At 45.5% G+C, this 12,925-nt stretch overlaps 1 protein-coding gene across 35 annotated transcripts in view; it reads right to left on the bottom strand.

Annotated features, from left to right (window-relative positions):
- The window catches only part of RIMBP2 (RIMS binding protein 2), a 175,322-nt gene that overhangs the window by 38,622 nt on the left and 123,775 nt on the right, over positions 1–12,925 (bottom strand). For all 35 annotated transcript variants that reach the window (XM_075568667.1, XM_075568668.1, XM_075568669.1 and 32 more), the window contains 4 exons: positions 11,352–11,553; positions 7,501–7,652; positions 6,695–6,771; positions 1,351–1,460 (listed from right to left, as the gene is read on the bottom strand). In XM_075568667.1, the coding sequence (XP_075424782.1) occupies positions 1,351–1,460; positions 6,695–6,771; positions 7,501–7,652; positions 11,352–11,553 (541 nt within the window). The remainder of the gene's footprint in view (positions 1–1,350; positions 1,461–6,694; positions 6,772–7,500; positions 7,653–11,351; positions 11,554–12,925) is intronic.

Here is a 12,925-nt window from a genome sequence, read left to right as displayed (position 1 = left end):
CCGAGGCGAAGCCGAGGGACGTTAACCCAGCCAGGGCATTATTGGCCAGTAATGCCCTGTTCTGAGGGGATTATTACTATTATAGGCTAAATGTACTGTAGGCTTATTTAATAAATAATAGACACTTTTGTATAGTTAAATAGATTTTTTAATTAAAATAAAATGGTAAATACATGAAACCACCTCTATATACTCTTACACTGCAGATATCTATATCCACACACTGCCGCCCCCTCTCTGTACACACACACACACACAAAACTGCACACCTACACACACACACACACACTGGAGCTCTAGACACACAACACACCACCTCCACTACACTCACTACACAGCACCTCTACACACACAGCAGCTCTACACACACACAAACTCTGCTGCTACACACATGCTACACCCATAAACACTGCTACTGACACACACACACTGGAGCTCTACACACACACACACACACACACACACACACACACACACACACACACACACACACACACACACACACACACACACACACACACACACACACACAGTAGCTCTATATACACACACACATCAGCTCTACACTCACACAAACTGCTACTACACATACAACAGCACAGCACAACACACACACACACACACACACACACACACACACACACACACACACACACACACACTGCAGTCAAATAATAAAAAATGAAGCCACTTACTAAACTTTGCACTCTCCCCCCTTTTACACACAACACAGCACCTCTACACCCCACCCCACCCACCCACACCTCCCCACACACACACACTTACTTCTTTGCAGTCTCTCTCCCCCCCCCCCCCCCCCCAATTCAACTGAATCTGCTCAGAAAATCTGTCAGCTCGGGAGGGGGAGGAGTCAAACCGTGGCTGATACTTTTTGACCAATCCCCTGCCATGTCTCAGAGCTTTTACTTAATTCAAACCAATCCCCTACCCTGTCTCAGCTGTTCTGAAAGCTGATTGGCTGGAAATAAACAGATTGAAAACTGCACTTTGCAAGCTGCTGAAATTCAGGGCATTACTGTGAATAATGCCCGGAATTTTAACCAATCAGAGAGCAGGGTTTTCAATAATGCCCTGATTTTTACTGCTTTAACCTATAATTGATTGTAATTAGAATGCTGCAGTGCTTCATAATTGGCAGCAATTACAGATCACCGCCATGGTAATAAAGCTCAGGCTTCAAAACACTGAATCAATTGACATTAGGAGGACAAGATTGAGTTTTCAGAGACATTGTAAAATCTAAGGAATTTGATAGTTAAGTATCACAGCGATCCTCGTGCTGCTATTCTGGCGTTCTGCACAGTGCTACATACGTAAAGCAAAATTTACCTTCATAGAATCCATCCTCATCCATGTCTCCGTACACGTAGAGGTATTTTCCGGCCACCAGGGGAAGCTCTGCTTCTGGGTTTTCATTTGGTCCATCAAAAGGGTTATAACTGAGACGAAATGATAAAATTATTATATTACAAATATTATAACGAACAAGCAAAAGATGGTGAATGACACGCATAGGTGGTGGGAAAAAATATATCATAATGGATTGGATAATATACATGGTATATATAAATATAATAAAAAATGAATAGATGATACCGTTCTGCGGCTAACAAAATGCTTTTATTTATTTCGTTAGCCACAGAATGTCTATTCATTTTTGATTATTAAGCTCGGCTAACACGGTACAGATACTTCTACATCTATATCACGTACAACTAGCAGCGCTATACAAGAACATGCTATTATTATTATACACACAACTCAATCACTCCACCAAAAAAGTGTTTAAAGGCACTATTGACTAATAGGAGGCTCCGATATAAGCTCTGTACAAATTACATTTTAGTTTCAAATAGTAGCATATTGAATAACATTGTATGTAAATACGTGCACCTTATCCGGCTTGCTTTCACAAATCATGAAAAGTCTCCTGTTCACTCCCCCTGTTGCCAGAGCAGCCAGTAACGCATTGGGGTCAAATATTTTTCGGCTTTAAAAATTACTACCCCCTCTGGCAGTGAAAGGGTTTCCCTGCACCTGTTGAATAACACATGGTTGGGAGGTACATGGCCCCTCTTAGATTGAGCTCACCCATCCGCCCCTATTTAAAATCAGCAGGTCTAAGCACAAACAGGTAACTACAGTAGTCATTAAGAGTTCTCTTCCCCCAGGAGAATGGCGGAGATATCGTTGGCTGCAGCCATAAGCGTGGGAAGTATGTTTTTCTAGCATTTATTTTCACTATGTTTTAGGGCACTTCTGGTTTTAAGTGCACTGTAGTTCACACATAGCACACAGTGCTTCTAAATGGTGATGCCCAGGGCCGCAGACAGCTTTCCTGTGGCCAAAGACTAGAGTTTTGACCGCCTCCCGCGCCCCCCTCACGAGCCCACTCCTCTATCCCCTCCTCTCCCCGTGTATTTATCTTCCCCGTCCCCTGTTTCATTCTGCCCCCCTCTCTTCATCTCATACTCCCCTCTCTCCTCTCATACTCTCCCCCCCGCCATCAGTTAATTAACCCCCTAACACTCATTCCCCCTCCACACACGGCATCAACCAGAGTCCCGGCAGCCAGAGCCAGAAGTTGGACCTGGATGGGCCCAGCCACCTGGGCCCGGGACACTTGTCCTGGCTCCCGGCCCCCCTGTTGGCGCGCATACATATGTCACACATCAACAGGCTGACTATCATTGTTGTGCATCCTTGTTTCTCTATACAGTGGAGGAAATCCAAAAAAACACTGTAAACAATTCCTAGTTTAGTAACCTGCTGGAAGGGTTACCTCAACGTGGCTGCACATTTAACATGTTTTTTGCCAAAAAGACTGAACTAAATGACCCATACGAATTGGATGTGCCTTGGGGCTTCTTTCTTTACTTCACCAAAGTGCAGCAATAGCCTTATTTCCAGGCAATGACCGTGAAGAGTGTTTACAAGACTCGCTGGAGGTGGCGAGATGATAAAACACTTGCTTTTGCGAATCACGTTCTCCTAATTTGGGCTCAGCAGGGACCCTGTGTGTTTTTCTGGGCTCCGAACCATCAGATCACTGCATTCTCATGTCAGGAGCCCTGCAGAGGGGATGGCTGCGTGCTTCCCACGTGCTTTTCTCCTGTTTTATTTGCAAGGTTAACTGAAAGCAGAAACCTGGGTTGGATTTCCAGCAGTTGCAGCTTCTTTTGACTCTGAGAACATTTGAACCAATGCTGTGTCGTTTCTCCTATATTTTAAAGGACATTTGTTTCGGTACATTGGTCCGTTTTCTGCTATTTGCGTCAAATATGAGTATAAATAAAAGGGGGCTGCTACTACATAGGTGAGACGGGGCAGGGGCTAAACAAGAGAATGAACCTGCATCGCCACAGCATCACACGCGGAACAAGAGACGGTCCTGTCGGCGAACATTTCTCTGACACTGGCCATAAGATGAACGATCTGAGGGTTGCCATACTCAACAGTAATCTTAAAACACCGAAAGAGAGACGGTTGCATGAATACAAATTTATGCAACTGTTCGGGACACTTAGCAGTGGCCTAAACAGAGATCGAAATTTTATGAGTCATTACTGACACGTGAACTCTCTTCCTATGAGCGCTAAAGGCCATGTCTGTACATACTGTGCTATATATATGCACACACAGCTGTCTCTTACACATACTAATACTCCTTGTTTTTCCATCCCTATACACCAATAGGGACCACATAGTATCTACACACACTTTTAGTTATGCTACAATCTCTCACATTTCCACACCTACCCACACCATTTATATTAACTCCCACTCCACACACACCTTTTGTAAAGCACTGTATACACTGTGGGCTCTCCATTCATTTATATTCACATAGATACACACACACACACTTACATCACTAACTTTCGGGAACCATTTAACACCTCTAGCCATAAATCACATCCACACACGGGAGAGGGACAAGCACATATAACATTCCAAGAGACACTGTTTTTAAGTATACCCTTTGCTTGCTTCATTCATTGTAACACCGCTGGAAGAAGAGATCAGTGTATCTCGAAAGCTCGCACAAATAAAAGCATTTCGTTAGCCACAGAATGGTATTGTCTATTTATTTTTTTATTATTGAAGCTCGGCTAACACGGTACTGATACACACACACACACACACACACACACACACACACACACACACACACACACACACACACACACACACACACACACACACACACACACACACACACACACACAATATATTTGTGTCAAAAGGAGTCCTACTGAGCGTGGCCAAATGTATACAGCAAAAGACAGATACCCAATGCTACCTCCAATGTGACAAAATACATAGTTAAATACTTCAATGTTAGTATTCTCATGTATTCCATGTTCCAGTGCAGGACAGCTCTATTAAGAACATTCTCCCTCCACTGCAGAGGTAAATGAGAATGTTCACAGGTAGTGTTAGGACCTGCATACTGGTCATGCTGTGACGTGGCTGCATACTGGTCATGCCGTGACGTGGCTGCATACTGGTCATGCCGTGACGTGGCTGCATACTGGTCATGCTGTGACGTGGCTGCATACTGGTCATGCCGTGACGTGGCTGCATACTTGTCATGCCGTGACGTGGCTGCATACTTGTCATGCCATGACGTGGCTGCATACTGGTCATGCCGTGACGTGGCTGCATACTGGTCATGCCGTGACGTGGCTGCAAACTGGTCATGCCGTGACGTGGCTGCATACTGGTCATGCCGTGACGTGGCTGCATACTGGTCATGCCGTGACGTGGCTGCATACTTGTCATGCCATGACGTGGCTGCATACTGGTCATGCCGTGACGTGGCTGCATACTGGTCATGCCGTGACGTGGCTGCATACTGATCATGCCATGATGTGGCTGCATACTGGTCATGCCGTGACGTGGCTGCATACTGGTCATGCCGTGACGTGGCTGCAGGCTTATAACGCTTTGGCCAATGGGTTTAACTAAATGACCCTTACTCATGAGAATCCTAACATTGAAGTATTTAACTATGTATTTTGTCACATTGGATGTAGCATTGGGTATCTTTGTCCTTTGTTGTATACATTTGACCACGCTCAGTAATACTCCTTTTGACACAAATATATATATTTATGATGTGGTGGGTTCTGGTGTTAGAGCTTGCTGGGGTTGTGTGTATATGCATTTCATTATAACCTGTGCATCATGTAACAACTCCTACTGACACTCCCCATACACAAGCTGACACACTGCGTAAAGACTTTGATACACTGACGCAAAGAGACACAAGATGAAAATGATGCAATTACCTTGGGTGTTTCATGTTTGTATGTCTGTACAGCACAGAGTACATGTTCAGCAGTGCAATAATAATACTAGGTCAGGAGTGGCCAACTCCAGTCCTCAAGGGCCACCAACAGCTCAGGGTTTCAGGATATCCCTGCTTCAGCACAGATGGTACAGTCTTCAACTGAGCCCCCTGTGCTCAAGCAGGGATATCCTGAAGCCTGACCTGTTTGTGGCCCTTGAGGATTGGAGTTTGCCATCCCTGACCTAGGTGGCCAATAATACAAGAGGAAATTGAAAGGACACCATATAAAATTAGTAGTCTGGGTGCCTGCTGGAAGGGTTACCTTGACGTGGTGGCAGCTTAACATGTTTAGGGCAAATTATTTAATTAAATGCCCCATACCAAGCTGCATAGTAAAAGTCACTTTCCCACTAGCCCAATTATCACAAGTGTGTGTGTGTATATATACATATACACACACACACACACACACACACACACACACACACACAATACGGTGGGTTTGGATTTGGAGCTTGTGTATGTCAAATGGTACAGTACACAGTATACCACTAGTACCTGTTTATTCTCCCATCCAGAGTACCACTAGGTTTAATTATCACGCTGACAAGAAAGAAGTGAGTGTAGAAATTGCTTTAACACTGCGCCGAACGTTTACTGCGTCATTAACTAGCAATCCCCCCACGTCCCCTTACACTAAATAGGAGCCTTTGCCCCCGATTCAGTATGCTGTGAACCCGCTTCCATGTACTGGGGAAGATTGTTATCCCACCCAATTATATGAAGCAGAGATCTTCTCCAACGTGGGGAAGCAGCTTCACAACTTGGAGATATACTGTCAGTATGTATCGAGGCAAAATTGCTGCAACTCTGGGGCAAAAATCATTCCTCCAAATGTCTGCAAGAAAATCCCAGTGAAATCAATAGGATTATTTTCTTTGATACCCGGGGCAGATTTCCCATAGGGCTGAGAAGTCTATAGCCAAGAGCGGGATATGTGTTGTGGAGGCAATTTGTGCGTGTCTCGCCTTTTCTGCCGCAGACTCCATCCTGTAGCGTCGCCGTGGTGATGTCAGATGCCGGCGCTTTGCCATGACAACGCATCAGCAAAGGCCACGTGATAGCGGTTGCCATGACAATGTGGCATCACGTGACGCCGTGCGCGGAGGAGGTGCCGCCCCGCCAGCCTAGAGGTGGCACAAAAACGAAATTCCGCCACTGCATATGGTGCAATTTTTTTGCCCCAGAATCACCCCGCTTTTGCCCTGATACATTTGCACTGTAGTGAAGGACCCCCCGGGGCTTTTTGTTTCTTCGCAGCGTGTGGTAGGTTCCTGAAGGGGTTTTAAAAAACAAAAAAGGTTGGATACCGGTTACCTGTAGCGTGCGATACAAAGGTGGACCTTCCCAGAGTATCTTCGCTTTGAGGTATTCGTTTTCTGTTCATTATCCATCTGAAAGACAGAAGCATTTGTTCACGGACCTTCAGCAGGTGGGAGAGAGGCATAAAAGGGTTGCAGGAAAGTACAGGAGGGAAGCATATTGCAGGGGGAGAGAAGAAGAGGTTGTACTCTGAAGCTGGACAGTGGCAGCAAATGTGAGGAAGTACTTCAAAGAAAGAGTGGCGGATCCAGGGAATAGCATCCCAGCAGAGGTGGTGGAAGGGTTATGCAGTCAGCGAATTAAACCTTGTTTGGGATAGACATAAGGTTAAATCCTAAATATGAGAGAAAGGATCATATAGTGGTTTTACAGAATATGGGCAGGCACGGGGGGGCCACTTGGTTCTTATTTGCCCTCAAATTTCTAAAGAGGATCCAATTTTTAAGAAGATCCAGTTTACAGCGTGCAAAGCTTTCCATCGGCCCAAATCTGACCCAAATCCATGTTGGAACCCTCCAGTAATTTCGAGCTGCTGACCCCGTGTCCCAATGTAAATAAAAGAGTATGCTGCACACCACAATAAAAATAAATAAATACATACAGTTTACCGGTGCTGCTGGTTCAAGGAGTACCTGTCAGAGTAATTCCAGGGCAATACTCAGGAAAAAAGGATCCAACGCTCTACGGTTTTCTAAATAAAGCCAATTTATTTGTGCCCACACAACGTTTCGACCAATAGCTCTTTCTCAAGTGACTAGGCATCCTGAGGACCCCGTGTCCCAGCCACTTGTAGGACTTACATCGGATTCGAGCCTGTTCCCCGGGCTGCTGGATCGGGTCCTCGTCAGGAATGTGGGCCTTACAGACAGCTGCCCTGGCTTGTCCCCTGCGATCTGAAGCGGGCGGATAAACTCCGAAATCACTAACCGGCTGCTGGCGGGAATTTCATGACCTGGGGGGCGAGAGCAAAGCGCCGATTACAAACCGGGAGAAAAAATAAAAAGAAACCCTTTCACCTGCATTGGTGGCCCATCTGGTGCTGAAGGTGTTAAAGCTGCAGTCAGTGAATGAGCGGTATGCTGCCTTATGATTTAGCACTGCTTAGTAAATCCAGCCCATTTTGTGCGGCTCGCAAACTCCTGCGAAAGTTCTGACAGCTTTTGTCGGTTGCTGACCGATTCTCCGCTAATAGCTTTATCCTAAATCTCTGCCCAGAATGCTCTCTGCCTGCACAATGTTCTGTGCCTGCACAATGTTCTGTGCCTGCACAATGCTCTGTACCAATGCTCTGTGCCTGCACATTGTTCTGTGCCTGCACATTGCTCTGTGCCTGCACAATGCTCTGTGCCTGCACAATGCTCTGTGCCTGCACAATGCTCTCTGCCTGTACAATGCTCTGTGCCTGCACAATGCTCTGTGCCTGCACAATGCTCTGTGCCTGCACAATGCTCTCTGCCTGCACAATGCTCTGTGCCTGCACAATGCTCTGTGCCTGCACAATGCTCTCTGCCTGCACAATGCTCTGTGCCTGCACAATGCTCTCTGCCTGCACAATGCTCTGTGCCTGCACAATGCTCTGTGCCTGCACAATGCTCTGTGCCTGCACAATGCTCTCTGCCTGCACAATGCTCTGTGCCTGCACAATGCTCTGTGCCTGCACAATGCTCTCTGCCTGCACAATGCTCTCTGCCTGCACAATGCTCTGTGCCTGCTCTGTGCCTGCAGAATGCTCCGTGCCTGCACAATGCTCCGTACCTGCACAATGCTCTGTGCACTGCAGAATGCTCTGTGCACTGCAGAATGCTCTGTGCCTGCAGAATGCTCCGGGCCTGCAGAATGCTCCGGGCCTGCACAATGCTCCGGGCCTGCAGAATGCTCTCTGCCTGCAGAATGCTCTCTGCCTGCAGAATGCTCTCTGCCTGCAGAATGCTCTCTGCCTGCAGAATGCTCTCTGCCTGCAGAATGCTCCGTGCCTGCAGAATGCTCCGTGCCTGCAGAATGCTCTGTGCCTGCAGAATGCTCTCTGTTTGATAGTAAGCAGGGTAGACTAAGATGTAATATGATTTGTGAGCTGTGAGTGTGGGATTAGACCCGTGTCACGTTATTCAAGAAACAGTCAAACATTCTATCTATTCTCAATGCCTTAAATTGGTAGTCCCACTCATCGGCCAAAAACCACCTCGTTTACAAATCAATTTATTCATTTAATTGATTTTCTTAAAAAGAAATGATCACCCTTAAAGTGAATTATTTTAATTCAGCTATGAAATAGGAATGTTTTTATTTTCAACGGGTCCCGGAAAACTCTTACGAGATGTATATTGGCCTTAATTTTGAGCGGTTTGGCCAATCATTGCATCATTGCTAATTTGATTGTAAACAATGTTATCACAACAAAAAGATTAGACCCCTCTGGCTGCCAGTTGTACGATCGATGATTTGAGCTGATCATTGGTTTCCGTTCTGCGGCGGACTGCGCTGGTCTCAGGAGAAGTATCTCCCGGCACTACGCTGCTCTGTGTGTAGTGACCTGAATTTAGTTGTCTTTCTGGATTACCTTCAAAATGGTTTATTTTTTTATTTAGACGGAAAGGAATGTTTATTATACAAACGCATTAAAAAAGGGTGAGCACAATTTGGCGTTGTATTTGGGAAGGTTCTACGCCAGGAGTGGTCAACTCCAGTCCTCAAGGGCCACCAACAGGTCAGGTTTTTTTTTTTTTTTTTTTTTTTTTTTTTTAAGGATAACAAGTGGCCGAATCAAAATGTCTGTGCCACCGATTAAGCTACCTGTGCTGAAGCAGGGATATCCGTATTACCTGGCCTGTTGGTGGCCCTTGACTGGAGTTGGCAGCCCCTGTTCTATGCTGTTTGAAGAACATATGTCATTGGGACACAAAGGACAGGCGGTCCTAAACATGAAATAAACCCGATATAAAATGTAGTGGGCAGGCTTTGTTGCAGGATAATAAAATATAATCAAGTAGGTGATCCAACTGGTCCCTTATTAGGTGTGAATTATTATTTTTTTAACTTAAACACAAGGAGAGAATTTTCAATGTGCCTTGAATTTTGTGTTTTGTGGGGTTTTCCCCCCGTTTCTTTCCCCTATACATTTTTACTCACTTTAAGAGAGCTCTTCTTGCCCTTTCTGGTGCGGTTTTTTATTTTTTAATAATAATAATAAATAATTTAAATCTGCAGCTCCGTTCAGGTATAAACGTTTAAAATATTAAAGAAGCATTCCAAGCTGGCTGGTTTTCCCATTATTTTTGTATTTGATTTTTTTAATTTTTTTTACATATGATTGAAGTTGGGGGTCCCCGGAGCTGAACCCCATTAATGTCAGCTCTGAGGACCACCCGCCAGGCAGGCACTAGATACAATTGGTGCACTGTGAGAAAGAGGGCAAAGGGGGTGTGCCAGAGCCTGTCTCAGAAGAGGAAGAAGGTGTGACTTTGTAAATGGTTGCTATAGAAACAAAAATGCTTGTTACATTAGAAAAAAAAGTCTTTACATTTTTTTTTTAAATGCTACAAGTATTTTCTCATAATACAGAACTAATTTATTAAGAAAAAAACATACGTAGGGTATTGCTTGAACTGCAGCTTTAAATATTATAAAGTTTACTCAACAGAAAAAAAAAGAAACACATAACATTACTGTTTAACAATACAGTCTTCAATCTACTGTACAATGCAGGGCCTATATTGCACTGTATGTTAGAGATTTGTGGCAACAAAATATGTGGAAGGTCCACGGATTGGCAAGGTTACTTAACCTCTTCACTCTCAAAGAGGATGTCAACGCATGCATGGACGGTAAAGTGAAACGCTCTACATAGACTGAATGCAGCTATACGGATTTCACTTACTTTTCTTATATTGTTTAATACATAATTGAAGCAGGGGGTCTCCGGAGCTAAACTGTGTTCATTTCCGCTCCGGGACCCCCTGCCTCCCGAGGTACTTGCCTCCGTACGGGGTGCCGGTATCTCTGTGTGGCCTCGGGCTTTGCGGGGCCCAAGGTGGCACGCTGGCAGCGGGCCCTCCCCTGAGAAAAAAGTGAAGGGGACTTTCCTTGAAGAGCAGCCTTCCTCCAGCAGCGTTGTGGCATCATGCAACATCATGTTGCCATGGCAATGCGTTGCGTTATGACACTGCGGCGTCATTTGACGTTGGTCACCATGGCTACACGACGCTACAGGAGGCAGCATGGAGAAGGTAAGACCCCCCCCTCTCAAAGAAACCCCCGCCCCCCCCCCCCCACACTCCTTCCTCGAGCTCCCCCCTCCAGGTTGAAGTTGAGTCCGGCGCTGACAAGAGAAGTGCGGGGCCCAAGGCGGGACAACCGTGCCCCAATGGTGGCATTTAAATGTCCCGCGTCACGTGGGCCAATAGGAAGCTGTGACATCATCCGGTGCGGCTTCCTATTGGCTTGCGTGACGGGGACATTTAAACTGAAAAGAGATACCGTCGCCCCCTACGGAGGTGAGTATCTCTGGAAGCAGGGTGTCCCAGGAGCTGAAATTAACACATTACAGCTCCGGAGACCCCCCAACTTCAATCCTGTAATAAAAATGGAACCCGTACAGCATTGCTGCTTTAAAGTCACACTTCAAAGGCCGATGAGAAGACCAGCTCCCACTCACCTTTCCCAATGGAGGTGGCTATTCCATTGATTAACTGGGTAAGTGTTTTAATTGGGTAACCTGGGACATCAGAAGCCACCACGTTGCCGCTCAACAAGTCAATGTTGCCGGCTTGCTGCCGAAACTTCTCCAGCTCCCGGGAGAGGAGATGAAACTGCTCACTCTGCGTCCGGCATTTCTCTTCCAACTCCCGAACCTTGGCCTGGAAAAATAACAAGAGATTTTAACCAAGCCTATTGCTTCTTCCATGCGTGCGTTCCAGAAAAGCAGTGGCACTGGGTTTAACCCTTTTGCTTGCAGAGTGCCAAGCAATGCAATGCCTTTCTGGTCCATAATAGTGGAGGTGGAGGAGGACGCCGATAACTACAGGCAAGAAGGAAATGTTGATCTCATAACCAACAGCATACCAACTCCATGGGGCGAGAATCCACAGGAAGGGTAACACAAATAAAATTAGAGAATAATTTGTGCATAGTTGATTTACATGTAAATAAAGCCTTAGAAGCGAGAGATACATTGATCAATTCAGAATGGGCCTTAAGGTTGTCCAGTGTTCGAGAAACTGGTTGAAAGTCAGAGATACAGTATTAATAAGACATGGAATGGGGGCTACTCTAAAAATGGAATCTGTGATAATGTATTACAAATAAATCAGTATTGGAGGCTGTTACATGGGGCCCAGATTATAATGAGATGTATCACATTCTGCATCTCTGCCCCAGCTTGCATCTTGAGGAGAGTCAGTAGGAGGAGTTGGGGGGAGTTACATGGTGCACAGATTATAATGAGATGTATCACATTCTGCGTCTCTGCCCCAGCTTGCACCTTGGGGAGAGTCAGTAGGAGGAGTTACATGGTGCACAGATTATAATGAGATGCATCACATTCTGCGTCTCTTTGCTCCATTCTTTTTCCCTTGTATTTGTCCTCTAAAATCCTCCATATCTGAAGTTGCCTAACTTTCTGTTACAAACTGATGTTACATGTGTGACAAATCTGCTCTAAAACAGAGCAGTGTCAAAAGGCACTTCTCTGGAAATTGATACATAGACGCCCTAGACTGTAAACCAGGACATTTGGTACCTTTACTGCTCCCTGCTGAGGTGACTAATGCATTGCTTTGCTTCCAAGGTACCACCCCAGAGCTGCAGCAGGGAGGACCCTACAGGAGGGCTTCGTGGAGAAGTAACGCTAAAAGCCAAGGGAATGGCAACTACAATTTAGTGCCAAGAGCTGCATCATAAACGTGGATACCCGAAACCCAAGTGCAGCACACGTCATTAATGGAACAGATCTGTCATCCACCTAAGAAGAAAGGGTTTTCCTTGCTGGTGAGCGATTACAGCAAAAGGAAGGGGCTATTGGTGCAACATTACAGACGTGTGGTAGTACTGTTTCCTGTTGTGGAGATCACATGCACATGATAAGGTGTTCTAAAGAAGAGCAGCTGGGGTGGTGAATAGTTAACCTTTCAAAGCCTTCTCAGATACATATATAGGTCTCTAGGTCTTTTTATATAGTATATATAATGAGCATGTGCCCAGGATAAAAAATAACGGTAAAAGGGGATTAAA

This window comes from Ascaphus truei, chromosome 13, assembly GCF_040206685.1.
Source record: "Ascaphus truei isolate aAscTru1 chromosome 13, aAscTru1.hap1, whole genome shotgun sequence".
Classification (NCBI taxonomy): domain Eukaryota; kingdom Metazoa; phylum Chordata; class Amphibia; order Anura; family Ascaphidae; genus Ascaphus; species Ascaphus truei.
The sequence above is the reverse complement of the archived record's forward strand: the minus strand, read 5'-3'. Positions and strand labels throughout refer to the sequence as shown.